The sequence below is a fragment of the Ochotona curzoniae genome, unplaced genomic scaffold (genome assembly GCF_017591425.1).
Source record: "Ochotona curzoniae isolate NIBS_2020 unplaced genomic scaffold, NIBS_Ocur_1.0 contig_1014, whole genome shotgun sequence".
Lineage (NCBI taxonomy): Eukaryota > Metazoa > Chordata > Mammalia > Lagomorpha > Ochotonidae > Ochotona > Ochotona curzoniae.
Window position 1 is genome coordinate 47,229,315 of NW_024464920.1, and position 26,186 is coordinate 47,255,500.

Below are 26,186 nucleotides of genomic sequence, written 5' to 3' on the forward strand. Positions count from 1 at the left end.
GTGAACTGGAATTGGAGCTGGGCTGGGCCAGGCCAGACTGCAGCACCCACTGGCAAATGCTGAGGAGATGCGGACCATGCCAGACTGGGCCAAAACACCCAACCAGCCCAGTGAGGAAGCTTCGGGGGCAGGGGGTGAAACCAGTAGGGAAGCTATAGAGGGCTCCCCACCACTAGACCACCACTGCCACTGGAGAGCATGAGTTGGAATGGGGGCAGGCCAGACCGGATAGGACTCCAATACCTGTTGACCTCATGTGGGTTGGATGGGCGAAAGCCAGGCTGGGTTGACTGTTCCTACTGGTGCATGTATAAGTCAGAGTGAGTGTGGGTCGAATGGGCTTTGCCGCAGCATCAGCTGGCAGATGCTGGCATGGGGGGCAAACTTTTTTGGGGGGGCAAATTCTGTCAAACTGTAGAACTACCTGGAGAATGCAAAAAGATCCAGGAGTGGGAATGGAACGATCAGGGAAACGGTGGGCATCTCCATGTTGGGTTGCCACTCTGACTGGTGAGCATGAGAACCAGGACTGGGGCAGGCGTGACTGGACACAGAGTGGCACCTGTTGGCAGGGTGGGCTGGATAGTGGCACTGGTTGAGTTGAACTAGGCTTCAATGCCCATTGACATGTATGAGAGCTGAATGGGATGTGGAACAGACTGGACCAGTCTGCTGTACAGACTGGCAAGCACGGGAACCAGGGCAGGGGCTGGCCTGGTGAGGGTTATTGCGAGTCACTCTGACTAGGCTGCAGCTCCCACTAGTGTATGTGAAGGCCGAATGAGTGGTGGGCCAGATCGGGCTGGGCTGAAACACCCATTGGTTTGTGTAAAAAACAGAGCTGGAGACAGAACTGACCCAGCAATTGTAACCACCAGCATGGGCCCAGTGGGATGATTGGGGCAACGGACTGTACTGGACCCTGTATTGGCAAGCACACACAAGAATCAGGTCTGGGATCACCTTAGATGAAATTTCTTTTTTTTTTTTCCTTTTCTTTCTTCTTTTTTTAATTACAGAGCTACTTTCAATACTTTGGGGTGTGCCCCACAGGAATGAAAAACACCGGGAAGAGACAACCCCCTTACCCTCAGGAGTGGCCCAGAGAGGGAGAGGCTGCCTGAGGGGAAGTGCCAGAGTCCAGCTCAGAAGGGTGCGTGGAATAGGCATAGAGAGAAAAGAAATGGACCACTATTTATTTCACAATCAAAATGGACAATGCAAGAAAGCTGTCCCCTTTATTTATGCAAAAGCAGTCACAAGCTCTGGCTCGGTGAGACGTTTTAAGTCATGGTTAAGTGGGTGTTTCCAAGAATAATTCTGCCATTTGTTTCACCTTAAAGCTCTTAATAGAAGTTGTCAATAGAAGTTCTCAATACTTGGTGCATATCAACCAGTAACACATTCTTACTACAATCCTCATTCTACAACTTAATCTCGAATCGGTTATGGGAGGAAATGCATCACAAAAAAGGCGGGGGTGGGGGGAACCTAAAGATCAAGGAGGTCAAGTGGGGGCAGCAGAGACGGCATGAATTTAAAAGGCGCTTTGGCAAGGCTTATCAGCAAGATCAACTTTCAAGCTCACATAGATAGTAAAAACCAACTCAGCAGCAGCAAACAATGCCTAAATAGATTGCAGAATTCTCAGCGGGGTTGTCCAGTGTCCATGCAAGGGAAGTGAAACCCCCATCAGGTTATAGAGACAACCCCCACTCGGGCCCTGTCATGCAGCAGGGAGATTCCTTGTGGCCTTGCCTGCAATGGAACAGTTCTCTTCACACCCGCTGCACGGACTCCAGCAAGGCAGGAAACATGGAAGGGACACACTGTGGACTGGGGCAAGGGGAATGTCATTGGTGCTGGGACCTGGGAGCACTATAAGAGACGTGAGCAGGGTGGGACTGGCTCCAGGCACCCAGGTGGAGGGCAAGAGGGTTGAACACAAAGCTACAAGCTACTTGGGTTCCTCCTTCTCATTTTCCTTTTTCTGCTTCTGCTTCACGATCTCTGAGTCCCTCTGCTTGCGGGAGGCAGCAGAAATCCTGTCATCTTGGTACTTTCCCTTAACTGAGTCGTTCTGCTTTTCCATATTCTTCTGGCGGGCGAATTCACGCTGGTTACCATGGGTCATGGCGACAGCAGTGGCTCTGACTTCTCAGATAAAGTTTCTATGGGGATTCCCCCCAACTAAATTGCTGGACTCAGAATCCCAACCATGGAGAGAATTGCAGGTTCCATGGTCTGACCGTGGAATTCATGTGTCAGAGCTCGGCCTCCTTAGTGGCTTAGTTGGAGCAGTGGACAGCATACTCAGATGCACATGGAGGATATGGCAGTCCATTGGAGTCTGCAGAGGACACCTGATACCATAAAAAGATGGAGGACAGAACAAATGGATCAACTATCCCAGCCAAGTCTTGGCAGTGAATAACTGGGCAAACGGAGACTCTAAGGTGGACTATGTCAGCCAGTGGAGTCTGGCGAAATTTCATCGTGCTTATAGTGGCAAGATCGGCAATAATTCAGAACTGTTGAACTATTGAAACCTCATGAGCAGGACCCTCAGAACATGCCCCACATCAGCGACCCTGGGTGGTATGAGGTAGCTGTCCTCCATCCCAGGGTGCAGAGGCATTTGGGAGGCTGGGTGTGGCTTCTCTCCTTGTCTTCCCCCCTTCCCCTAGATGCAAGAAGGAAAAAAAGAGAATGTGGAAATGGTGATCTCATCTTCCTGTAGCCCTTGACCCTAATCACCCTAATCAACTATATAAACATCATTACAAATAAACACAATTAATAATTTAAAAAGAAGTAGAATGGCCTGGCCAGGCCAGGCAGAATGGCTCAGTGGCTAAAATCCTCGCCTTGCATGCATTGGGATCCCATATGGCTGCCTTGAGTCCCTGCACCTGCGTAGGAGACCTGGAAAAAGCTCCTGGCTCTGGATTAGCTGATGTGGCACTTGGGGATTGGTCCAGTGGATGGAAGATCTTGATGTTTTTCTTCTCTGGTTATTTCCAATAACAATAAATCTTCATTAACAAAAGAAGAACAGTGAGGACTTGAGCCAGCACTCATAATGATGCTGGCTCTACTGGCCACTGCTTAGCTTGCTAAGCCCTAAAATTATTTTTAAGGAGAAAAAAATTTGAAGCTCAAAGAGACGTGTTAATTTGTTTCCGATCGTATGCATGTGGATCCAGTATATAGCAGATTCAGGATATAAGCCTATTCAGGATATAAGTTTCAGAAAGAGGATGCAAAGATGGAAATCCCTTCTCTCTGATCTCCCCGTTCAGTTCTGGAAGATCCCACTCAGAATATCTTTTCTGGACGAGGTCCTACAGTGGGAAAGTAGTGATTTTTAGATTTGCTGTCAAGCATCAGGACCACTTTCTGAACTTGAACTCTTTCTGGAAGAGCCAGTTGGAAAAGTGAAAACTGTCCTGACTCATTAGAGCAATAGCCAACAGGTGTTTTTCCCATTGTCTACAGCCCAGCACTTGTAATCACCAAAATGAGACATCTCTGCTGTACCCATTTGAGTGCTGTGGCTGGCTGGCCTCAACTTCAATCTCGTGTGGATGCGGTCTATTATCAGATTTCTGGCGAAGATCAACGGCATTGCAGTTCTTGAAGTTGGCAAGAGCAAAAATTCAGAGCTGGTTCGAGTCCAGCGAGAAGCAAAGTTTATGAAGCAAAGCATAAATGTGCACAGGAAACACCCAAGATGGCTACCTTCATCACCGGGAGTTCTCGGTGGCGGGGAGCAGAGTGTATGGGGGTGTCTTTCCTTGTCTGTCCAGAGAGGCAGGGTATTCTTCCCATTCTGTAGACTGGAAAGGTCTATTTTAGTCTCTGACCCAGTCTGTCATGGTGATTTGAGGATTTCTGCGTGACAGAGGAATGTCTAAGAAGAATGAGGGTGAGGAGGGGAAGGTCTATTTTAGTCTGCATGTGGTTGGACCAGATCTGTCATGGGGATTTTGGAGTGGAAGTCTTTGGGGGCAAGGAAGAGCTGACCACGCTCAATCTCTCTGGCTTCTGTTAAGCTGTGTTTTGGCCGGCCCTTAATTGCTAGGCTGCAGGATGGGGCTGGAGGGGAAGGAAGCTGGAGGGGAGGGCGCCTGGTGTCTAACTGCCTACTCTAACCACCTGGAGGTGGTGTTAGAAACCACAGGTTAGAAGGTCAAGGCCACAAAATTTCCTCTCTGCAGATATCCTGCCCTCTGGAATGTTCTACCTGGCAGGGGTTCCTATGACCCCTGTCCTTGGGAACCCTACTTTATTTGCTGGAATGGCTCACAGAACTCCAGGAACTACGCCATTACATTTGCCTGTTTAGTATAAAGGATTTACCAAATGTGAGATGGGCACTCACTCCAGGGCAGAGCCCCCTCAATTTATCCACTAGCGCTCAGAGCAATTGTAACCAGGGTCTTAGGGAGTGTCTGAGGGGAATCAGGGACAAAGGCCAAATACCCATTTCACAGCATCACCATCATGGTGCCTTACAATGTCTTGATATTGGACTTTTCTGTCAAACCCAGATTTTCATAATCATCTCACAGGACAGGAGTGAATAGTGAGAGGACGTTGGTGAGCGATTTAACGAGGGGCATAGGGATGGGGTGGGGAGAAAGGAGAAAGTCCTTTGGAACTCCTACCCGCATTTGGGGAATTTGGTGACTTCCCAGTTTGCCAGCTGTGTGTGGGAAGAACACACCTCCGTAGTACACAGTGGAAAACACCTGCGAGCCACACCCCTAGCTCCTGCGTCCTTCCCTTCTCTTCCTCGCTCAAGAAGCCAGAGCTGTGAGACCGTGGTGAAACCCTATAGAACGGAAGGGCCAGGCTGTCTGGTTGGATGAAACGGGAATTTAAAACCCAGATGTGTGCTGTGGATGTTTGGGAGTGGGGTTTCTCACAACTGAGCATCCTCTGGTAAAAGCAGTGGCTTCATAGTGCTTGTGGCTTGCACTGTGTGTGTAAGTGTTCGCGCGCACGCAGCTCCTCCCTCAGAGACAATGAATGGAGAATTCTCCCCTGAGCTCAGCGTTGAATTAATGGCTTGGCTCCGGCTGCTCTAGTACTACAACTCTTGGAATACGCGGCATCGATCGTCCTATTCAAATCACCTGGAGCGTGCCAGCAAGCCGGACCTCGCTGTTCCAGCCCGCGCCTCGGTCACGGATTGGAGTGGGCGTCTCCTGTTGCAGTTTACTCTCCCGGAGCCCTGGCCCGGGACGCGGGACCTATTCGAGGGCTCCGATTGGACCAAGCTCCTGTTCATCATCAAGAGCAGGAGGATTTGGAAGCCGAGCTCCGCCTCTGGAAAGCGGGAGAGTCAAGGGGGCGGTGCGCAGTGACGTTCTGCTGTGCTCACTGGACGGCTGCTGCGTCAGTCAGACTCCGCTCGGTTCCCATTGGCGGGAAGGCTCCGGGAGGGCGCGTGGACAGCCAGCTGCCCCCGCCCCGGGAGGGCTCCAGGCGCGTGACGTCTCCGACATTTGTTGTTGGGATTTGGGGGTCATTAATTATTCATGAGGTGCTTTGCAGGGACCGCAGTGATTGGTGCGGTGAGAAGCCGGGACCGACTATTCCTTTAGCTAGAGATAACGTGTCGCCCTCCTCACAGCACAGGCTTCGTATAAATTATTTCGCATGGGGGCGTGTCCTGCATAGATTAGGCAAATGAAGCCAGGAGGGAGGGAAACCGGCTGCGAATTAGCCTAAGTTATTAAAGATGGCGGCGGAGCGGAGTCGCTCCCCGATGGACTCGCCGGTCCCGGCCTCGATGTTCGCCCCCGAGCCCAGCTCCCCGGGGGCGGCCAGGGCTGCGGCGGCGGCCGCTCGGCTCCACGGGGGCTTCGACTCGGACTGCAGCGAGGACGGCGAGGCGCTTAACGGCGAGCCGGAGCTGGACCTCACCAGCAAGGTAGGCCCCGGCGGCGGCGGGTGCCGGGGGACCGGGCGGCGGGCCCCGCGGTCTCCGGGGCGACGGCTGGCCCCTGTCGGCGGGCAGCGAGGGGCGGCGAGAGGCGGCCGAGCCCGCCCACCTGCGGCTCTGCGGGGCGTGCGGGAGCCGGCGGCGCCAGGGGGACCGCCGCAGGGTGCCCCCATTCCGAGCCGGCCGCCGGGGCCTCCCTCCCGCCTTCCCGGCTCCCGCCAAGATCACAACCCCTGGGCATCGCCACGTGGAACGGGGGCGCGGGCGGCTGCCGCGCGGTCCCCGTTCCCGGTCCCCGCGCCCGGCTGCGCGCCGCATCCTCCTCGCTCGGTCCCCGGCTGGGGAGTGGGACCCCGAGGGGCTATCCCGGGCGGCCGGGGGGTGGGTGCCTCGTGGCGGGATCGGGACGTGGACAGAGGGGCGCGCGGGATGGGTCGCAGCCACTCCTCCTCTCGGGAAAGGAAACAGAAAGTCGGCGCTGGGCAGACGCGTGTCCGAGGGCGGGCACCTGTAATTCTAGGAGTGGGCCTTGTGCCCGGGACAGAGGCCAAGAACGAGGGGGCGTTTCACTTGATGTGGGCTGGGTGGGCGGGAGCCGGGGGACCACCACCTGCTTGTCGTGATGGGGACCAGAAAGTTAGCTTGTTAGGATAGCTCGCTGTGTTGATTCAACAACCCGCGGTGCCTCCCGGGGGGCGGGGGTACTTAGGCTAGACACACCTGTGGAGCTTTGAAATTGTGTATAGCTCCCGCTGGCACAGTCACTTGTAACTCAGGAGATACATTCCCCGACAGCCAGCCCCATGCCAGCTGTGTCCCGGCCACTGGCCTTCCAGAAGTCAGCCAGCTCCTGTGTGTCACAGTGGCCCTGCTAGGTGCTTCCAGGACCGACCAGGGAGGTGCCAGCTGACACAGGGAAGCTGTGCTATGTGCACCTGACTTGTAAGTGCCCAGCGCCCAGGGGCCCAGGTGCTGGGGAGGCCTGACTGCACGCTGGGAGACGGTGGGGCTTCCAGAGACAGGGAAGTATTACCTCAGCGCCCGGTGGGGAAGTGTGCCTCACCGGTCTGAAATGGAGCAGGCATGTGTGCCTGAAGACCATTATGCCCAGGAAGGAAGCTGCCTGCGGGGAGCTGCACGGGGGCGCGGCGGGGGGGCGTTAGAAGCTAGCAGCGGGGTGATTACTTAGCAATCAAATGATGGACCAAATGAGCCTCGGAAGGCAGCTTCAGGTACTGGCCAGCGTGGCTGGTGTCATCCGCGCAGGTTTTCCAACTCTGTGATGGTAACATACTGAGCTATGGACTCTTACTACATTTGGCCTTTGTGGGTCTTTTTTTTTTTTTTTTTTAATTTTTGTGTCTAAGATTTGTTTATTTGAAAAGCAGAGTGTTAGTTCTTCCATCTGCTGGTTCACTGCTGAGCAGGGATCATGCAGGATCCAGGATCCCCTTCCAGGTGTCCCACCTGGGTGCCAGGGACTCCAGGAGTTGGGCCTTTGTTCCCTGACTTCCTGGCTGCCCTCGCAGGAAGTTGGGTTGGCGACAGAGAAACCAGGAATCAAACCAGCACTCAGACATGGGATGCCAGCACCCGCAGGGGCTTAGCCCACTGTGCTTAGGACACCTGCTCCCTCATTAGGTATTCCTAGTGGCCATAGGATACCAGGAGTAACATTTTCATTTTGCAGATTGGACTGGGGCTCTTAGAGGTTAAGTTCTTTGTCCAAGATCACAGGCTAGAGGATGGGTCTGATGTGCTTGTTGGTACCTGAATGCCCAGAGGGTCCGCACCTTCAGGCTCTGGCAGAAATGTGCATGCTGCTGGAGCTGTTGTTCACCCTAGTGGCAGTGGTCCTGTGCTGATGATGACCCCCCAAGGGGGGGACAGTTTTCACCTGATTGGCAGACTGTCCAGAGAGCTGTCGCTGTGGGAGCCAGTGACCCAAGGGGAAGGTCATGGCCGGGCAGCCCCCCTCCCGCCTGGAGTGTCCTGTTCAGACTGCAGGGAGCAGACTTTGGCCTGAAAGCACAGAGCCCTGCCACGTGTTTTACCCACAGTACCTGGTGCTCAGTAGTTGGTCTCCCCCATGCCCACCCCTGCCCTGCTGAAGTGGCAGGTGGCTTAGACATGCCCAGTGTAGTGTATTCTGCCCAGGGAAGGGCTCAGGTTCCAGGCTGCTGGAGGAGAGGGGCCCAGCCAGGTAGCTGCTTGTGGTTAGGGTGCTGTGGCGTTCCCAGCGGGCCTTGGGTCAGCGTGGTCCTAAGGCTGTTGGTTTCTCTTCTAGCTGGTGCTAGTGAGCCCCTCGGCAGAACAGTATGACAGCCTCCTTCGGCAGATGTGGGAGAGGATGGACGAGGGATGCGGAGAGACCATATATGTCATTGGGCAGGGATCAGGTGAGCATAGCTTTCCTTTCACTTTCTTTGTGTTTGTAAACATGACGCAGAGCATGCTGTTCCTCTCCCTCTCCACCCAGCTGCCCCCACATCTCAGTTGCTGTGACTGTTGAGGGTCCTTTAGGGACCCCGAGCTCAGAGTGAACCTTCACTCTGCTCCATTTCCAGGTCCTGACGCATTCCTTCAAAGATTCACTTTCCTTAAGTCTTTCAGAGGCTTCCTTGCCACCTGCTGTATTCTCTATTTGCATAAAAGAAGCAACATCAGCAGCGCTGAGCAAGGAAGCTTCTTGTCGAGGGTAACCCAGCAAGTCCTAGTGAAGCTAACCCTGGTCTCCAGGCCGTGGCCGCTGGCTTCCTGCTCGGCAGAGGACCTCTGAGGCTCCTGGCACTGACTGCTGATGCTGGATGCTAGCCACTGGCCGGAAGAGATGCCCAGGATTCCTCCTCCGTCAGCTGGCCTTGAACCAGGGCCACACCCCCTGTTCCATCTGGGTGGCGGTGATAACGCAAGGTTTCTTCTCTCCCCCACAAGAGCCTGTCAGACGGGTAGGCTTATTGTCACCATTCTGAAAGGGACCAGTCATTGTCCCCCAGCCTCTTCTCCACTGGTGTGACCGCCCCCATGGCACAGCCAGATCACGGTGGGGGCTCTTTATTCCTTGCCTGCTCCTGGCCACTCCCCTTCACAAGAGGCCGCGTGCCTTCATCTTGATTCTGACATCATCTCTGCTAAAGTGACATCATCTCTGCTAAAGTGACAGCTGGGGGCTCCCCACGGGCAGCCTGGGCCTGTCAGTGTCACAGGAAGCCCGCATTGGAGAGGCCATTGTCCCAGCTCATGCAGGCTGCAGAAAGGCAAGTCCTAACCCACCAGCATCCTTCTTCAAGTGTGTGAGCTGCTCCTATTCAGGGTCTCCTGAGGCTGGATACTGTTGCAAAGTTCTTTTGGCTACTTAAAATCAGTCCTGGCCCCAGGAGGCCGACAGTGGGAGGTAAGCACAGGTGGCCTAGACAAGGATTCCCTGTAGTGAGCTGCTGGGTCTTCCTCCACAGAGCCCCCTCCTGGCCCACCTGCCTTTCCCATTACTGCTGCCACCTTCCCAAATGCTAAAGGAAAGCTTGGTCAGACAGGCCCACGGGGCTGTACATGGAAGGCAGGGGAGCAGTGGGGCCACATGGTCATGGGCTGTACATGGAGCAGTGAGTGTCAGGCCAGCAAAGGTTGTTCCCCTGGCAACCTGGTGCACGCACAGCCACCTTTCCTAGGGATCTCATGGAGTTCCAGGAGCTGCTTGTGTGTTAGTTGTAGTCAGTGTCGGACTCAGACCCTGGATACCGCCCCACCACTCCTCATTTCCCTCATCCTTTAATATGGACTCAGGGAGCTGTACCCGCCTTGGCAATGCACAGCTAATTAACCCTCCCGCAGCAAAGCGTAGGATGTCAGGCACTCATTATGCCACCTGCACAGCCCAGCCTTGTCCTGCATCTGCCAGTGGGACGCCATCAGACTCCATGACTCCTTCCTGCTGGAATCCCTCAGAGGGAGAAGGAGAGTGCAACTAGTTAAACAGGTCCACCATTAAACAGGACCGGACCAGGCTGGGCGCCCCGAGTTCTCGCAAATGCCATGGATTTGGCCCTGTCACTCCCACTCTGCCTCTGTGATGTGGATAATGATATCCTTCCCACCTTAGTTCAGAGTTCTAAATTAAGATTTTTTTAAAAAGATTTATTTTATGGGCTGGACACAGTAGCCTAGTGGCTGAAGTCCTCGCTTTGCACATGCTGGGATCCCATATGGGTGCCAGTTTGTATTCTGGTGGCACGGCTTCCCTTCCAGCTCCCTGCTTGTGGCCTGGGAAAGCATTCAAGGACAGCCCAAAGCCTTGGGACCCTGCACCGGCGTGGGAGACCCGAAAGAAGCTCCAGGCTCCTGGCTTTGGATGGGCTCAGCTCTGGCCATCGCGACCACTTGGACAATGAACCAGCAGATTGAAGATCTTCCTCTTGGTCTTTCCTCCTCTTTTAAAAGATTTTATTTTTGGAAAGGCAGAGCTGAGCTGAGCTGAAGCCGGGAGCCACGGCTCCCATGTGGGTACAAGATCCCAAGGACTTAGGCCATGCTTTACTGCTTTCCCAGGCCATAAGCAGAGAACTGGATCAGAAGTGGAACAACCAGGACATGAATTGGCACCCATATGGGATGCCGGTGCCACAGGGTGGAGGATTAACCTGCACCTCCAGACCCTGGTTTTATTTTGTTTTGTTTTTCAGTTCTAAGCAGTGCAAAGGCATGCGGTCCTTAAATGCAGATTCTAAGTTCAAGGTCAGTAATTTGAAGGGGCAGTACAGCCTAGCAGCTAGCATCTGCAGCCTGGCAGGTCCAGGTTTCTGCTGATTCATGGGGATAATGCGAGGAGCTATCTTGTGCTGTAACCTTGGACACTCAGGTGCTAAGGCAGGACTCTCTGAGATTGGAGAAATGTTCAATCTTTGTGGGGTTGTTAGGAAAGGCTGCCCTGAAGGTACAAGGACATCAGTTGACATATACCATGTACTACATGTGTAGCTAGCATGGGAGTTTGTACTACAGGAATGTTAACTGGCATTAGTAACTGCAGACCTTTTAGGACTAGCATGGGGCTTAGTGGGTGAAGCCTGTTGCCTCCCATGCCCCCATTTATATGCGTGCATTAGTGTCCCAGCTGCTCCACTTCTAATCTAGCTCGCTGTTAAATGGCCTGGGAGAGTGGCATAAATGGGCCCCTGCCACCCACCATGGGTACTCTTGGCTACTGGCTTAGGCCTTGCCCAGCCCTGGCTGTGAGAGCCATTTGGGCATTGAGCCAGTGGTTGGAAGATTCTGTCTCTCCCTCTCTCTGTACTCTGCCTTCCAAGTAAATCAATAAATCTTTAAAAATAAACCTTTGTTTTCTTTTTCTTATGGAAGACAGAGAGAAACAGTTTCCATCCACTAGTTCTTTCCAAGGCTGCTGTGGGCCAGACAGGAGCCAGGAGCCCAGGACGCTGTCAGTCCCGGATCAGCAGCGTGGATCACAGTAATTGAGTCATCTCCTGCTGCCTCCCAGGGTTGATCCTAAGTAGGAAGCTGGATCGGACTCAGCTGGGACTTGAACTAGATACTCGAATGTGGGCCTCTAAATAGTGTCTTCACTGTTTACACTGCCCCGCGACAGTGATTTGTTTTAAGGGCCCACGTTGTGGTGATGCCCTTTGAAATTTCTTTCAGAGGAGCCTTGGGCATGCCTCAAGTGCTAAGCCAGCACTTTCTGAGACCGGAAGAAATGTTCAGTCTTTGCGGGGGAGTTGGGAAAGGCTGCCCTGAGGGCTGATGCAGGCAGTGCAGAAGGCAGGTGGAGGGAGTCCCGTGGCCAGCGGCGTGGCCGTGTGCAGCCTGCAGGGCCTTGGCTGGGCAGGAGCAGCCCGTGAGATAGCACTGTTGGGAGGAGAGACGGGCCCAGCAGAAGTCAGGGGCCCCTGAACACTTGTGCCCAAAAGGTCAGGCTTTTATCTTATAGTCTGGGAGCCTGGGGCAGCCCATTGAGCCGGAAAATGCCAGAAAGAAAGGTGAATGAACTGGCAGTTGCGCTTAGGGTCAGGCATGATTGCATGTGACCTTTCAGTCGGCCGTCTCTCTCTTGGCCTTGGGCTCCATTCCTGCAGAGTGAGGAACACGGTGTGAGCCAGAGAAGGGGCTTGGGGTGCTCTGCGAGCCCTGATGGACAGGGCAGCCTTGACAGCAGGTCTTGCTGCGGAGCTGGGGAATGAGGTGTGGTGTGGGAGAGGGAGGATGGCGAGGCTGGCAGTGCTGCTGCGAGCTCTTCTCCCACCCCGCAGGCGGCCCAAGCTCACTCCTCAGCCCAGCTGCTCCTTCTTGCTCATTTGTTTTACGTTTTACAAACATTTGAGAGTACCTCTCACCGCTGCCCCCGCCCCCCGTACTGAATGAGACATCCTAATACTCAGTCTGTCTTGTGGGGAGGCCACGTACACAAAGCACTGTGACCCAAGGCCACTTGGGTGAACTTGGTGAGGGAGACCGAGCATGCGTACTGGTGGGCTGAGTCTGGGGGCAGAGCGAGGGCTGTGCTGGGCACTGGGTGTGGATGACACCTGGACCACTAGGCCAGCGCCAGAGCTCTGGAGGAGAGGTGTGGGATGGTTGGGGATCCTTAAGGAATTGGGGTGAGAGCACTGTTGGGCCTGGGGAGCCCTTTAGAGCCTTGGACTTGGAAGTAACATCAGTGCTGTGGCTTCCTTAAGGGACTCACAGGTGGGAGGGGGCACGGAGTTAGACAAAATGGAGCCAGGTAGCTCAGAGCAGGTGAGGATCCCCTTTGCTGGTTGCTGGAACAGGCTGGTGGCAGTGGGTTGGTGAGCAGGGTAGATGACAAGAGGATGGGTGAGTTCCAACGCCTGGGTCACCAGGCCACCTTGCTGGGACTGTGGAGCTTGGGCAGCTAGAAGGACATGGCTGTGACCCAACTTTGGGTGGGCTGAGAGTGGGAGCTCTCTGGGTTCTTGGGATGGGCGGGCCTAAATTTGCAGGGCCACTGTGCCACCTCCCGGCCCAAATGCACTGGGTGCACTGCCCCTCTGTGAAGAGGGCTCTATGACACCCCCCTTGAACAGGCAGCAAGACGCAGTGCTTTGTCAGGTGCCCAGTGTCCAGGCTGGCAGGGGTCAGGGTGCGGTGGTGAGGTCTGGACTCAGGACTGAGGGATTACTGTGCAGGCAGAAAAACCAAGTACTGGGCTTTGGGAAGCAGACAGTGCCAGACCTGACTGCTGCTGTAGCTCTCAGAGTGACAGGTGACTCCGAGGGAGGTTGGGAGTAAAGAGAAGAGGCTCCCACAGGGTGATTGGCTAAGTGGAGCAGCCGGTACGTGAACCACTGCCCATATGGATTCTGGCACTCGAGTAGGGAGGATTAGGCAATTGAGCTGTCACTCCGGACCCTGGATTCTTCATGAGATATTTGCTGGCCTGCGGAAGCCCTGAGGAAACAACTGTTAAAGTAGGTCATTGGGGCATCTTTATATAGGGGTGACCCGAGCTCATTTGTAGAGGAGAGAAGAGAAAATGGGGTGCATCCTTGGTACCCCCAAGGCTTTTTGGAGGCGGTGAAAGATCAGGCCTGCTCAGGGTGGTTGGGCCAGCCCTGGGGTGGAGTGGGGCTCTTGGGGACAGGATGTGGCCATATGGGGAGCGCCTAGGAGAGGCGGGTGTGCTCTAACTGCTCAGTTGGTCTGCCCATCGGACTGTCTATACCCCTGAGTTGATGCCCATTTTCCAGGTGGCCTGCTGGGCACCTCACCTGAGCCATCTCAGTTCCCCTTCTCATTGCCCGTAGCTCCGTCCTCATCTTCTAAGCCTGGCGTGCCACACAGCTTTCCTAAAGACTCCCTCTCTGGTCTGCTTGCTGCTTCCCTCTCTCCATGTCCATCATGTCTTTCTAAGCCACAGCCCGCCCTGTGGTCATACCCTGGCCTGGCCGCCACCCCCACCGGCTTCCCGCTGCCCAGTGCACAGGTGTCTTGTGGCAGTGTTGTGTCCATCCCACACCCCAGCTTCTGCCTCACCTTCTCTCACCTCCCCTCTCCTAGTCCTGCTCCTGAACACTCCAAGCCGCTTCCATACCCCTGAATGTGCCAGGGTCAGCCATGCTCCAAGGAGTGCTTACTCCTTTCTCTGCCAACTCATTCCTCACCAAAGGGCCCTGGTTTGGACACTGGCAAGGGAGGAAAGTTTCATCTCCCTTACTCAGTTCTGTGGCTCAGCACTCAAGCCATGCTATCCTTCATTCCTTTGCTGGCTGCTGGCTGCCTCCTGCCCAGCCAGGAGCTCACGAGGGCATCTGTATTCCCAATGCCCCGCACGGGGCTGGCACAGATCTGGGAGAGGCTCAGTGCTTGCTGTTGAGTGAGTTGCCTGGTCTCTACTCAGTGGTATGCCCATGGTACTATGTCCTACTGTGCACCTGCCCGTGCGTCTTCCTGAGGCAGAACACGCCATGTTTTCCCTCTGGGACCAGACAGCACTTTGTAGGGGAGGTGGCTGGCTGGGCTGGCTCCTCTCCCTTGCTCTGACATCTGGGCTGTTGTCACCAGATGGGACTGAGTATGGGCTGAGCGAGGCCGACATGGAGGCTTCCTACGCCACTGTGAAGAGCATGGCAGAGCAGATCGAGGCCGATGTCATCCTTCTGCGGGAACGGCAAGAGGCCGGGGGCCGTGTGCGGGATTACCTGGTCCGGAAACGCGTAGGAGACAATGACTTCCTGGAGGTCAGGTGAGGCGGCGTCCTGGGCCTAGGGGCAGGGCTTCCCGGAGCAGGTGTCAGTTCCACCCCTGCCCTGCTGCTCCCGAGGCAGGAGGCCAGTGTCCAGGGTGTCCAAATTCCCTTCCCATCCATTCCTGAGTTGTGAAGGAGTGGTGGGCAGCTCCGCTGGCTGTGCCAGTTTCTTGTCAGGACAGGAACCCAGGGAATGGTTTGGGGAGCACTCTGGGTTCCTCTGGGAACAGAGGGCACTAAGGGAGAAGCCCAGTCCTCTAGAAGGGTTTCTTCTGCTCCCCATTTGCAGCCCAGGGCTGTGCCTGGCATGCTGCCCTGGGAGCCGGAGAGCTCGCGGCCAGCCTGGCCGAGTAGCCCGTGCCTGCAGCTCTGAGGGTCTCTTACCTCTTCCCAACTAACTCGCACGGGCATGTGGGTCATGTACACGCAGGGTAGCAGTCGTAGGCAACGTGGACGCTGGCAAAAGCACACTTCTGGGTGTCCTGACCCACGGGGAGCTGGACAATGGCCGAGGCTTTGCCCGCCAGAAGCTCTTCCGCCACAAACACGAGATTGAATCGGGCCGCACCAGCAGCGTGGGCAACGACATCCTGGGCTTCGACAGTGAAGGCAACGTGGTGAACAAGCCCGACAGCCACGGCGGCAGCCTCGAGTGGACCAAGATCTGCGAGAAGTCCACCAAGGTGATCACCTTCATCGACCTGGCCGGCCACGAGAAGTACCTGAAGACCACTGTCTTCGGCATGACGGGCCACCTGCCCGACTTCTGCATGCTCATGGTGTGTGAAGGGGTGCAAGGGTGGGGCGGGGAGGACCCATGCCAGGGTAGGGCAGTCTCCCAGGGGGATACTGGCTGGGGTGGGCACCCAGTCCTGTGTGGGCTTCTTGAAGCGCCGAGCTTGATCTTGCCACCTGAGGGCCAGGAGGGGGTCCCGTTGGCAGAGGCCAGGCTGTCATTTACAGCGTGCTGTTGGGTTTTGGTGTGGCGTGGTGGACATCTCCATGACTACATGAGGAGGCGCTATAGGTGGCAACCTCACATTGGGGAGTCCCTGAGAGGGCCTGGGAGGTGGCCCCTGCCAGAGCTGGGGAGGAAACAGGCTCAGCCGACACACATGTGTGTGGCCAGAGGTCCCAGTGCCCGTTGTGGTGCTGGGCCTTGTGATGCAGTGTGAGCAGGCCAGCACGGACCTCACAGGGAGCCCGTGGATTGGCAAGTAGGTGTTGAAGCAGCTCAAGTAGGGTGACTGGCAAGGAGAGGGGACAGCAGCTAAGCCCGCATGCGTGTCCTGGCCCTCGTCCCCTCTGGACACGGTGGGGTTGGTGAGGCCGCCATCTCGTGCACAGCTCCATGGAAGGGGTGGTAGCAAGAAGCCAGGTTTCCTGTCAGTGTCCCCGGCTGCCCACTTTAGGTGTAGTAAACACAGGCATCTGTTCACAGCCAAGCAAGTCACCCCTCAAATGAACCACTGAGCTCAGGCTCCTTGAGCCAGAACGGGGGAGCGGGGCATGGCGGAGTGCTGAGCACCTGTCAGTGCCCCACCTGAGCGTCTTGGGCTCCTGGCAGTCTCACTTCCCCTGCCCTCCATGCCGTGTAACACTGCCGAGGCCCTCTCACTCCTCTCACCTACCCGGGGAAAGCTGCTCATCATGAAGGGTCTCCATGGGCATGTCACAAAGTAGACCTAGGGCGCTTGTGTAGTTGATATCAAGAAGGTTAAGGAAACCAACTTGTTCATTTATCTTTAAAGATCAGGCCTAACGTGGTAGCATTGTAGCTGAAGTCCTTGCCTTGCATGCAGCAGGATCCCATTTGAGCACAAGTTTGTGTCCTGGAAGCCCCACTTCCCGTCCAACTCCCTGCTTGTGGCCTAGGAAAGCAGTTGAGGACGGTCCAAAGCCTTGGGACCCTGCCCCCGCATGAGAGACCCAGAGAAACTCCTGGCTTCGGAGTTGACTCAGCTCTGGCCATTGCAGTCACTTGGGGAGTGAATCATCGGATGGAAGCTCTTCCTCTCTATATATCTGGCTTTCTAATTAGCTTATTTGGAAAAGAGTCAGTGAGAGATAGAGCAACACTTAGATCTTCGTTGGCTGCTTCACTCCCCAAAGAGCCATAAAACCAGGGCTGGGCCGGGCCAAAGCAGGGCCTGGAACTCCATTTGAATCTCCCACATGGGTGGCAGTGGCCTAAGCATCTGGGCCATCTTCTGCTTTGCCAGATGCATTGGCAGAGATCTAGATGGCAAGTGGGGCAGCTGGGACTCAGTGCGCACCTGCTTCCTGCTCGGGTCCACCCTGGGAGGCAGCAGGTGATGCTTCAAGAACTAGGGTCTGTGCTACTCACCTGGGAGACCAAGGTGGAGTTGGAGGCTGTGACAGGCGTTTAGGGAGTGAACCCTGTGTATAGGGGACATCTGTCTCTCTCTCACTCTTTGCCTCTCAAATGAAATGATTGTGCAGTGTGAAGACAGCAGAGTGGTAGAGCGCTCTCACCCATATCGCAAGGGAAAAGGACTGGAGAGGAGGTGGGTGGGAAGACGAAGGCTGGGGGGATGATTGTGGCGGCATCCTGGTGGGGAGGCAGGGTCAACAGCGTCCCCTGGTCAGTGATGGTCCCCTGGGGGTGGTGACAATCAAATGGCACGTCACAGGGAGGCATGAGGTGCACTGTGCAGGCACTGTGCCCTTTGCTCTTGTTTTTTTATGGGGTTTCAGTGGGTAATCACTGGGTTCCACAGCGGGAAAGACACTGAGGGTTCAGTTGAAACCTCCCTCTGCCCAGCTTGCTCCCAGGGATAACCTGTATTTCTAGTTTCTTGTGAGCCTGCAGTGCCGTCTTGCACTCCCACCACTAGAGTCCACGCATGACCAACATCACAGACCTACAGTTTCGATGCCCAGATAATTGGCATTTTCTATGCATGGTGGATACAAATGTGGGTGTGTGTCTTGTTGGGTTGTTTTGGTTTGAAGTTGTTCAGTTTCTTTGGCTGAGTTCATTGAAAGTAGGTTGGAGCCGCCCCTCTCAGCCACACATGCTCTGCACACGCTCTCCGAGTGAGGCCTGTTCCTGCGAGCAGGGGACAGCACCATGCCCGCCGGGCGCACATGTGCCCCACAAGCCTGACCGCTGCTTGCTTTTCACACACTGCTCATGGCACTGGCCTCACAGCTGCTTTCCTCCAGCAGAGACCCCGTCAGCTCACCTGTGAGAGCACTCGACACTATACACACTTGACTTTTCTCCCTTCCCTTTTTTGTTTAAGATTTATTTTTTAATTTTTTTTTTTATTGGAAAGTCATATACAAACAGGAGAAGAGACGGAGAGGAAGATCTTCCATCCAATAATTCATTCCTCAAATGGCCCCAATGACCACAGCTGAGCTGATCAGAAGCCAGGAGCCAGGAGCTTCTTTTGGGCCTCCCACACGAGTGCAGAGTCCCAAGGCTTTGGGCTGTCCTTGGCTGCTTTCCTAGGCCACAAGCAGGGAGCTGGAAGGGAAGCAAGACCACTGGGACAGGAACTGGCACCCATATGGGATCCCAGCATGTGCAAAGCGAGGACTTCAGCCACTAGGCTACTACACTGGGTCCTTTTTTCTCCCTTCAAAGCCTATCTTGAGAGCATGCATGTGGCCTGGATGTTAAGCCGTTGCTTGGGACACACATGTTGCATGTCTGATGGTGACCTTGGCTCCTTACTAACGCGGTCCCTGGAGGGCGAGGGCAGCAGCAAGCAGGTGGGCTCAAGGCTCCCTGCTCCAGCCCCTCTGGCCTCTGCGGGCCTCTGGGCATGGACCAGCAGTCGGGAGCGTGCACACCGGCTTGCTGTCTCTTTCTTTGTCTCTTGAATAAGTACATTATTTAAAGAGTTTTTTAAGGAAATTATCCTATATGAGCAGTAAGTTTGTCCTCTTGTGTGACACATTTTGCCCATTAGCCTGGCTGTAGGGCACTCTTCCAAACCTGCTGTCCCAGGAAGCAGCAGTGAAAGTCCAGCTGTTGCTGCCTGGGCATCGAGTTCATGTGCTCACGTCCAGACCCTTTGTGTGTGTTATGGCATTTTGACCTCAGCCGACCCCCTAACATGGGCTGGTTGCCCTCCTATGTGTGTATAGGGATGCTCAGAGCCAAGGCGGGAAGCTGAATCCACCCTGCTGGGCTTGTCTTGTACCCCATCCACAAGTCTATGTCTAGCTGCCCAGCCTGGTTAGCGGGGCCAGCCTTCCTCGAGTCCCTGTGCTCACCTCGCACACTGACGGCCCTTTCCATGTTGGGGACAGGTGGGCAGCAATGCTGGCATCGTGGGCATGACCAAGGAGCACCTGGGCTTGGCACTGGCGCTGAATGTACCCGTCTTCGTGGTGGTCACAAAGATTGACATGTGTCCTGCCAACATCCTGCAAGGTGAGCGAAGCCCCTCTTCCCTCCACCTTGCTGGTGGCGGCAGAATGCCCCCTGCCCCGCACGCTTGGTCCTAGAGAAGGTGGCAGCCTGAGCCTGCTGTTTGCCCTTCCAGAGACCCTGAAGCTGCTGCAGCGCCTTCTGAAGTCTCCGGGCTGCCGGAAGATCCCCGTGCTGGTACAAAATAAGGATGACGTGATCGTCACCGCCTCCAACTTCAGCTCTGAGAGGTGAGGCGGGAGCGGCCCTCTGGCGGGTCTTAGGATGCTCTCAGGGCAGCCTGGTAGTGCTGCCCAGGGCCTGCTTCAGGTGCCCCATTGTTCTGAGGTGCTGGCCGCCCGAAGCTGCAGTCCCAGCTGTGTATGTGACCCAGAAATAACCTCCCCCAGGGCTCTCAGGAGTGTCAGGAACAGTGTGTGAAGTACTTAGCGCTTAGCTGTCTGGCACGCGGCAGGTGCACAGCAGGCTTTGTAACTGTCCTTGTGCACTTGTCTTGTTTCTTGAGAAAGTTCCCTGGTCACGGATTGGCTCAAGCGCTTAAGTTGCTCATGTATCCGCTTGTTCTAAGTGTTTATGGGATGCATGTTCTGGGGGCTTCCTGCAGACCTGGGGGATTCAGAGTTGCCTCTGGCAGGCTTCACTGTGTTCTGTGCTTTGGCCCAGGCATCTGCATGGTGAAGGTGAAGCTGGTCAAGAACTCTGGGGCTTTCCCTGGAGCCCCGCCTCCCAGGAAGCAGCACCTGCCTTCTGCCTCAGCTTGTCTGGGCCTGCAGGGCTGTGGGCCTTTTCTGTCTGTTCCTAACTGACGAGCAGAGAGTGCACGTTTCAGACAGCCCCATTTCTGCCAACAACCCATTCTGTGTAGGTGCTGCTCTAAGCAACTTCTTTTAGATGAGATTGATTTATCTGAAGGCAGTACAAGGATGGAACAAACATATCTACCATCCACTGGTTCACTCCCAAAATAGCCATGGCAACCAGGGCTGAATCAGGCCAGAGCCCGGAGCCAGGAACTGCATGCTGGTCTGACACAGATGGCATGGACCCAGGTCTATGGGCCGTCGCCTGCGGCCTTCCCAGGTACAGAAGCGCAGAACTGACGTGGGAGCAGAGAAGCTAGAACACGAACCAGCACTCTGAATGAGATGCTGGGATTGCAAGTGGCAGCTTGACCTACTGTTCTAGTTGGATTCCTGATCTCAAGGTTAATTCACCCCAAACAGGAGAGATAGAGGCCATTTAGATGGCTCTGGAAAAACCAGACATAGTCATGTGTGACAGTGATACAGAAAGTTCTCCGGGAGCCCCAAGGAGTGAAGAGTGTCCGTCGGGAAGGGCTTCGTGGAAGAAATGGTCCTGGAGGTGCACTTGGAAGACCGGAAGGGTTTGGTGCTGGATAGCAGGGGGCATTCGGGATGGAGGAGGAGCAGTGGAGTGAGCGAACCCCCACAGGCCAGGTGGGGCCGAGCGAGGGTGAGGGAGGGCCTCTGGCGTGGCTGCAGGCACGAGCTTAGAGAAGAGCACATGGCGGAGCCCATGAGCCTGCGTGGGGAAGGGGCAGGTGGCTGAGGATCCCACGCAAGCCCCTGTGTGCCTGCACAAGGGCAGTCACCAGGCTGCACGATGGGCAGTAGTGGAAGGCCAAGGAGTGGGCACTGTCTTAGGGTCTCGCACCTAAGAGAAGGCTGGGAGCAACTTGGTCTAGGAGGGCTGGGGTGAGGGCAGAGGGTTGGGCCATCTCCCCGAGCCATACACACACAGGCAGGGAAGACAGGCTGGGTCGGCGGTGGCAGTGCCTGCCCTGGGTCCTCGAGCGGTCCCCACTGGTGCCTGAGCCCTCTCTCCTCTCTTCTCTCCCTTCTCCTGCCACTCAGGATGTGCCCGATATTCCAGATCTCCAACGTCACGGGTGAGAACCTGGACCTGCTGAAGATGTTTCTCAACCTCCTCTCGCCCCGCACCAGCTACCGAGAGGAGGAGCCAGCCGAGTTTCAGATCGACGACACCTACTCGGTGCCGGTGCGTGGCACGGGCCAGCCCCTGTCCATGGGATGGGCCAGCTGGGCCGGACTCGCTGGGTCAGCGTCTCCTCCTTCCAGGGAGTGGGGACTGTGGTGTCAGGGACGACGCTGCGTGGCCTCATTAAGCTGAATGACACGCTGCTGCTGGGCCCGGACCCCCTGGGGAACTTCCTGTCCATCGCTGTCAAGTCCATCCATCGGAAGCGCATGCCTGTCAAGGAGGTGCGGGGTGGCCAGACAGCCTCCTTTGCCCTCAAGAAGGTGAGTGCCCTGCTCCTGGGCCCCGTGGACTGCGGCGTGCAGGCTCCAAGGCTCTGCTGTCCCTCTGCAGTCCCCGTGTCTGCTGGATGAGGTTACGAGCCCCTCCCTGGAGTGTGCAGCTGAGCAAGACTCAAGCCAGGCCCCTGCCTGAGTGCTGTGATGAATGGGGAAGCTGCCTCTTGCTTGTGGAGGGTCCACGCAGAGGCCCAGGGCTCTCCACAGCCCGCTTCCTTTATCTCCTGGGCTTGCTCCCTAGCCCAGGGGGAGTGGACCTTGTCTGCTTCCATCCCTGCTCCTCTGGCCCTCCCCAGGCTCAGACCCCCACCTGCCCTTCAGGGGGCCACAGGTGGCAGAGCATTTCCTGACCCCCACATGGGTGGCCCCTGGGCTTCCTGCCCTGAGGGCCTGTCCTTGTGGCCAGGGAGGAAGTGCAGGGATGGGAGAGCAGCCAGCAGCAGTGCGGGTGGACCCTCTCTTGCAGATCAAACGCTCGTCCATCCGCAAGGGCATGGTGATGGTCTCCCCGCGCCTGAACCCCCAGGCCTCCTGGGAGTTTGAGGCAGAGATCCTGGTCCTGCACCACCCCACCACCATCAGCCCACGCTACCAGGCCATGGGTAGGTGTTCACAGCCCTGCCAGCCTGAGGCCTGTTCCTCCCCCCACTCCATAATATAAGCACTTGCCTGGGGCCTGGCCCCAAGGCGCTGACTGGCCCTCAAGGCCAACCTAGCAGCATCTTTAGTGGTTGAACACCTGTGTGCCAAGAAGCCCTGAGGAGCTAGGGGCGGAGATGGGCACTGCAGGGCCCTGCCTCTAGGAAGGCCACACGGCAACCTGAGGGCTCGGGGCGAGAGCATGTGGGGGCAAGGGCAGGTCACTCGGATGTGTGAGCCTCGCTGGGCCCTTCATACTGAGTGCCTCCAACCTGTCCTTGCCTGCTGGCTTCTGGCAGTGCACTGTGGGAGCATCCGACAGACGGCCACCATCCTGAGCATGGACAAGGACTGTCTGCGGACTGGGGACAAGGCCACTGTGCACTTCCGCTTCATCAAGACCCCCGAGTATCTGCACATAGACCAACGGCTGGTGTTCCGAGAAGGCCGCACAAAGGCCGTGGGCACCATCACCAAGGTAGGCCACCCCAGGCACCTGGAATCCTGCGGGACAGGGCTGACACGTGGCCCTCTGCTACTCTTCCCTGAGCAGTGCCCCCGGGCCTCCTGTCCTGGGCTTTGACCATGACGGTGGGAGAGGGAAGGTGGGGCTGGGGTCAGCCTCTCTCCGCTGTGATGGGAAATGGCTGGGGCTGTGCCTGGGCTCCCCCATCTCGTGCATGTGGGAGGCTGAGGGTGTGTGCCTGATGCCTGGGTCCATCTCTGGAGACATTGCCCCTGGCCTTGGGCAGTGCTGGAACAAGCACACTCCAGCTTTGCCCTGGCTCAGGCGTTGGAGTCAGCCTCAGGAGACTTGTAGTGCACAGGGGTGGTACGTGCTGGCCTGCAGCTGTGGGGTCAGAGGCTACCCCGCTCCTTTGAGGTTGATGTCGGCTTCAAGGGCAGCCTTGCATAAACTATGAGACCTTTGCCCATCTTCTGGGCGGCCTGGGCCCAAGCTGGGGCCTGTGGCACAGCGGTCTCTGGGGCCAACGTCCTGGGCACAGAATGGGGACAAGAATGCCTCTCCATTTTCTGCCATGGCCCTGCCCAGGAGCTGCCAGGTGGGGCATGAGAGGAGGGTTGGGGGCATGGGGTGGGCTGCTGAACAGATGCCACAGTCCTGGCCCCAGCCCCGGCCTCAGGCCCGGCCTCAACCCCACCCTTTGGCTCCCACAGCTGCTGCAGACCACCAACAACTCCCCCATGAACTCCAAGCCCCAGCAAATTAAAATGCAGTCCACGAAGAAGGGGCCCCTGACCAAACGTGATGAGGGGGTCCCCCCTGGCGGACCGGTAGTAGGAGCTGCTGCCCCTGGAGATGAAGTGGCCTCTCTCGGGGCTGCCCAGCCAGCTGCATCCAGTGGGCTCCTGCCACAGGTGAGCGTGGCATGGGGAAGCTGGGGCCAGCTGTCTCGGCGTATGCCCTTGCTCATAGGACACACATGGCTGCTTTCCTTGGTCTTACTGAAATTGAGCAGAAACATGCCAAGATTTCCCTCCCAGGTCAGGGAGAGGACAGGGACAGGGTGTGCTGTGGGCCTACAGTTGGCATGTCCCTGGGTCCCTGGTGCCCCACTTCTCGAGTCCCCTCCTCCTGGCTCCTCTATATGAGCTGCCACCAGCTGTGGCTCCCCACCTCCTCTGGTCCTGGCACCAGTGTCCTCCCACTCCATTCTGCACAGCCGTCACCTGTGTCTCTCCTACCTTGCCAGAAGACTCTGGGGGGCAGAGGGAGGGCAGCGCATGGGGTGCGGTCTCCTCGTCTCACTTGCCCCCATCTCTCTTTCAGCCCAAGCCCAGCAGCGGGGGCCGCCGACGAGGGGGCCAGCGGCACAAGGGGAAGTCCCAGGGCGCCTGTGTGACCCCTGCCAGCGGCTGCTGAACCTGCCCCCCCACCAGGGGAGCCTGCGCTCCGGCCCCGGCCCCGCCCAGCTGCGGGGCGAGCAGCTCTGGCCCCGCCCTCCCTGGGCCCCCGTTTTCCGGGGGGCTGAGATTTATAGCTGAGGCAGGTGGCCAGACTTGAGGACTGTCTCCTGTCCTCCTCCTCACTCACATTTTTTGTACATCTGGGCCCTTAGTTTTTATTCTTTCTATGATATATCTCTACCCAGTGTGCGTGTGTGCGTGTGGTGCAGGTGTGCAGCTAGCCAGGGCCCCGGGTCTCCCTTTCTCCTCCGGGAGTGGCCCTGCCTGTCCGTCCGTCCGTCCACCCGTTCCCTTGTCTGTCTGGGTGAGCTCCTCAGGGCCTCTAGAGCCTGCAGACCTTCTCCATCTTGCTGCTCCCTCCCTGGCTCTCGAGGTCCCTCCCTGAGCCGGGCTCTGGGCTGAGGGGCCCCTGGGGGCTGGCGTCTCCTGCTGCCAGAGCCGGGAGCCCCTCATCTCGGGGCAGAGCGTGGCTCTCCCTTCTCCCTTCCTCGTTCCTTCTTAAGCCCCCAAGCAGGTGATGCCGTGATGCCAAAATCACCTTGCTCATGGCTTGGAGGTGTGCAGGTGGGAGTGGCCGTTGGGTTGTTGGCCACTTCTGGTCCCGCTGACCTAAAGACAGCTGGTGGGCTTTCCCCCAGAGACAATCCTGTGGTGGCCTGGCTGGCCCTGGCCAGCCCAGAGGCTCACACCCTGCTGGACTGTGGTTCTGGCTGGGCTTCTGCGTGCCGGTGACCTAGCCAGGCCTTGCTTGGGATCCTGTTTTCCAGCCTCACCCGTTGGTGGGAGCAGGAGTGGGGAATATTCCTCTGTGCCTACCACATGGCCCCCACACTGCTGCTGCAAGGCACAAGGATGGCCTGAACCCCACTTCAGGAGCCCCACTTGGGGTGTGGGGTGGGCAAAACACAATTTGCCGTCTGGTAGCACTGTGGCTTCCAGTAGAGGGTGGGGCTGCACCTGCCAGCATAGGTGCCAGCCCAACCCTGCCGGCCTGGTCTCTGCTCCATGCCCTCGGATTGGGGTGAGCTGACAGGGGTGCGCTCTTCTGCCCAGGAGGATACTCAGCTAGCCGGGGCAGATACCTTCCCTGAGCCGAGCCTCTGTCCTGTGCCCAGCCCTTCACTTCCTCCTGCTTCCCGGCTGCTCATCCTCTTCCCCTCGTCCCAGTGTTCTAGTTACCACTGACCCATGAACTGACCAGACCAGCATTCACAATAAAAGTCTGTTCCGAGTTGACAGTGTCCATTCCCTGCTTGGCGCCCAAGTGATGGTGCTACTGAACACTGCCAGAAGGCATAAGCTCCTGGCAGCTGCAGGACCCCAGGCCAGCCGCCTGTTCCCTCATCTACCCCGGGCAGCAGATACAGTTCAGGGCAGGTGTGCACATTCCAGGAGAACCTGAGGCTGGCCAGAGGTGTGGGGATGCTAGGGGACCTCTCTGACTGGGCATCACTCTGTTTTTCTCACCAAGGAAACGAGCAGAGAGATTTGTTCCGAGTGTCAGTTCCCACACCTGCCTTCACCCACAGTGTGGTCATGGCAGCATCCAGCTCAGCCTTACTCCACACTGCTCCCTTGTCTGTTGGCTGGGCCTCCTCCTGCTCCTGGCTTCGCCTCTACTGACCTCGTGCCTTCATGCCCGGAGGCCTTACACTAATGCCCACGCTGTAGGGGTTGTGGTGAATGCAGGACCTGGCCATGGCAGTGCCTCACTTTCTGAGCCCTGGCTGATGCCCCAGGCAGGGGATTGTATCTCATCTGTGGTCAGCAGGCCCACACTGCCAGGAGCGAGTTAGCAGGCTCCAGTGTCCCAGGGTTCAGTCCTCTTCCCCACTTGGACAAACACTAGCTACTTATAGTTGACACAGAATAAAGCTGTGACTCCATGGAGCTGAATGGTGAGGCCCCACAGTGGGCATCTGACATCCTCTGGGGGGGAATGGGACTGGCCAGAACCCCACCTATGGGGTTAGGGAGCCCTGCACTGGCTGAGTGAGGAGGGTCCTGAGACATGCCTTGGCATAGGGAGTGCCCTGAGGAGAGGATGAGAGATGGGAAAGCATGCAAGTGGGCAGAGGGGGTGGGCCTGGCCAGGAGGGCCAAGCAGATCCTGGGGTGACTGCAGGTGCTGCTTGGGGCTGTCCCCGTGGCTGACAGCAGCCCTGGGTGCAGAGCAGGTCATGGGTGGAATGAGGGTGAGCATGGGACCCACCTCTACCTGGAACTCCCAGGAGCCCACAG

At 56.8% G+C, this 26,186-nt stretch overlaps 2 protein-coding genes across 3 annotated transcripts; one reads left to right on the top strand and one right to left on the bottom strand.

Moving 5' to 3' along the window:
- Window positions 1-1,874: 1,874 nt before the first annotated feature.
- On the bottom strand, window positions 1,875-2,179 carry LOC121163625 (small EDRK-rich factor 2-like). Its single transcript, XM_040991257.1, has one exon. The coding sequence runs from the start codon at window positions 2,132-2,134 to the stop codon at window positions 1,958-1,960; it is 177 nt and encodes a 58-aa protein (XP_040847191.1). The 5' UTR covers window positions 2,135-2,179; the 3' UTR covers window positions 1,875-1,957.
- Window positions 2,180-5,720: 3,541 nt separating this feature from the next.
- GTPBP1 (GTP binding protein 1) lies at window positions 5,721-25,179 on the top strand. Of its 2 annotated transcripts, XM_040986182.1 has the most exons (12): window positions 5,721-5,941; window positions 8,241-8,352; window positions 14,489-14,669; window positions 15,103-15,451; window positions 18,960-19,083; window positions 19,196-19,310; window positions 20,955-21,099; window positions 21,180-21,362; window positions 21,844-21,979; window positions 22,316-22,494; window positions 23,196-23,396; window positions 23,809-25,179. In XM_040986182.1, exons 1-12 carry the CDS (start codon window positions 5,750-5,752, stop codon window positions 23,899-23,901), a joined length of 2,010 nt encoding a protein of 669 aa, XP_040842116.1. In that variant the 5' UTR covers window positions 5,721-5,749; the 3' UTR covers window positions 23,902-25,179. The 2 variants fall into 2 exon arrangements, with proteins under 2 accessions (XP_040842116.1, XP_040842119.1); XM_040986185.1 differs by lacking the exon at window positions 8,241-8,352 and having other exon boundaries at window positions 5,852-5,941.
- Window positions 25,180-26,186: the final 1,007 nt, after the last annotated feature.

What these genes read in the sequence shown, in the direction of transcription:
- LOC121163625 (XM_040991257.1), bottom strand. Translation starts at nt 2,134, where the DNA reads ATGACCCATGGTAACCAGCGTGAATTCGCCCGCCAGAAGAATATGGAA.
- GTPBP1 (XM_040986182.1), top strand. Translation starts at nt 5,750, where the DNA reads ATGGCGGCGGAGCGGAGTCGCTCCCCGATGGACTCGCCGGTCCCGGCC. An exon ending in CCGACTTCTGCATGCTCATG is followed by an intron (nt 15,452 to 18,959) that starts GTGTGTGAAGGG and finishes TGTTGGGGACAG; the next exon opens with GTGGGCAGCAATGCTGGCAT. An exon ending in CCAGTGGGCTCCTGCCACAG is followed by an intron (nt 23,397 to 23,808) that starts GTGAGCGTGGCA and finishes TCTCTCTTTCAG; the next exon opens with CCCAAGCCCAGCAGCGGGGG.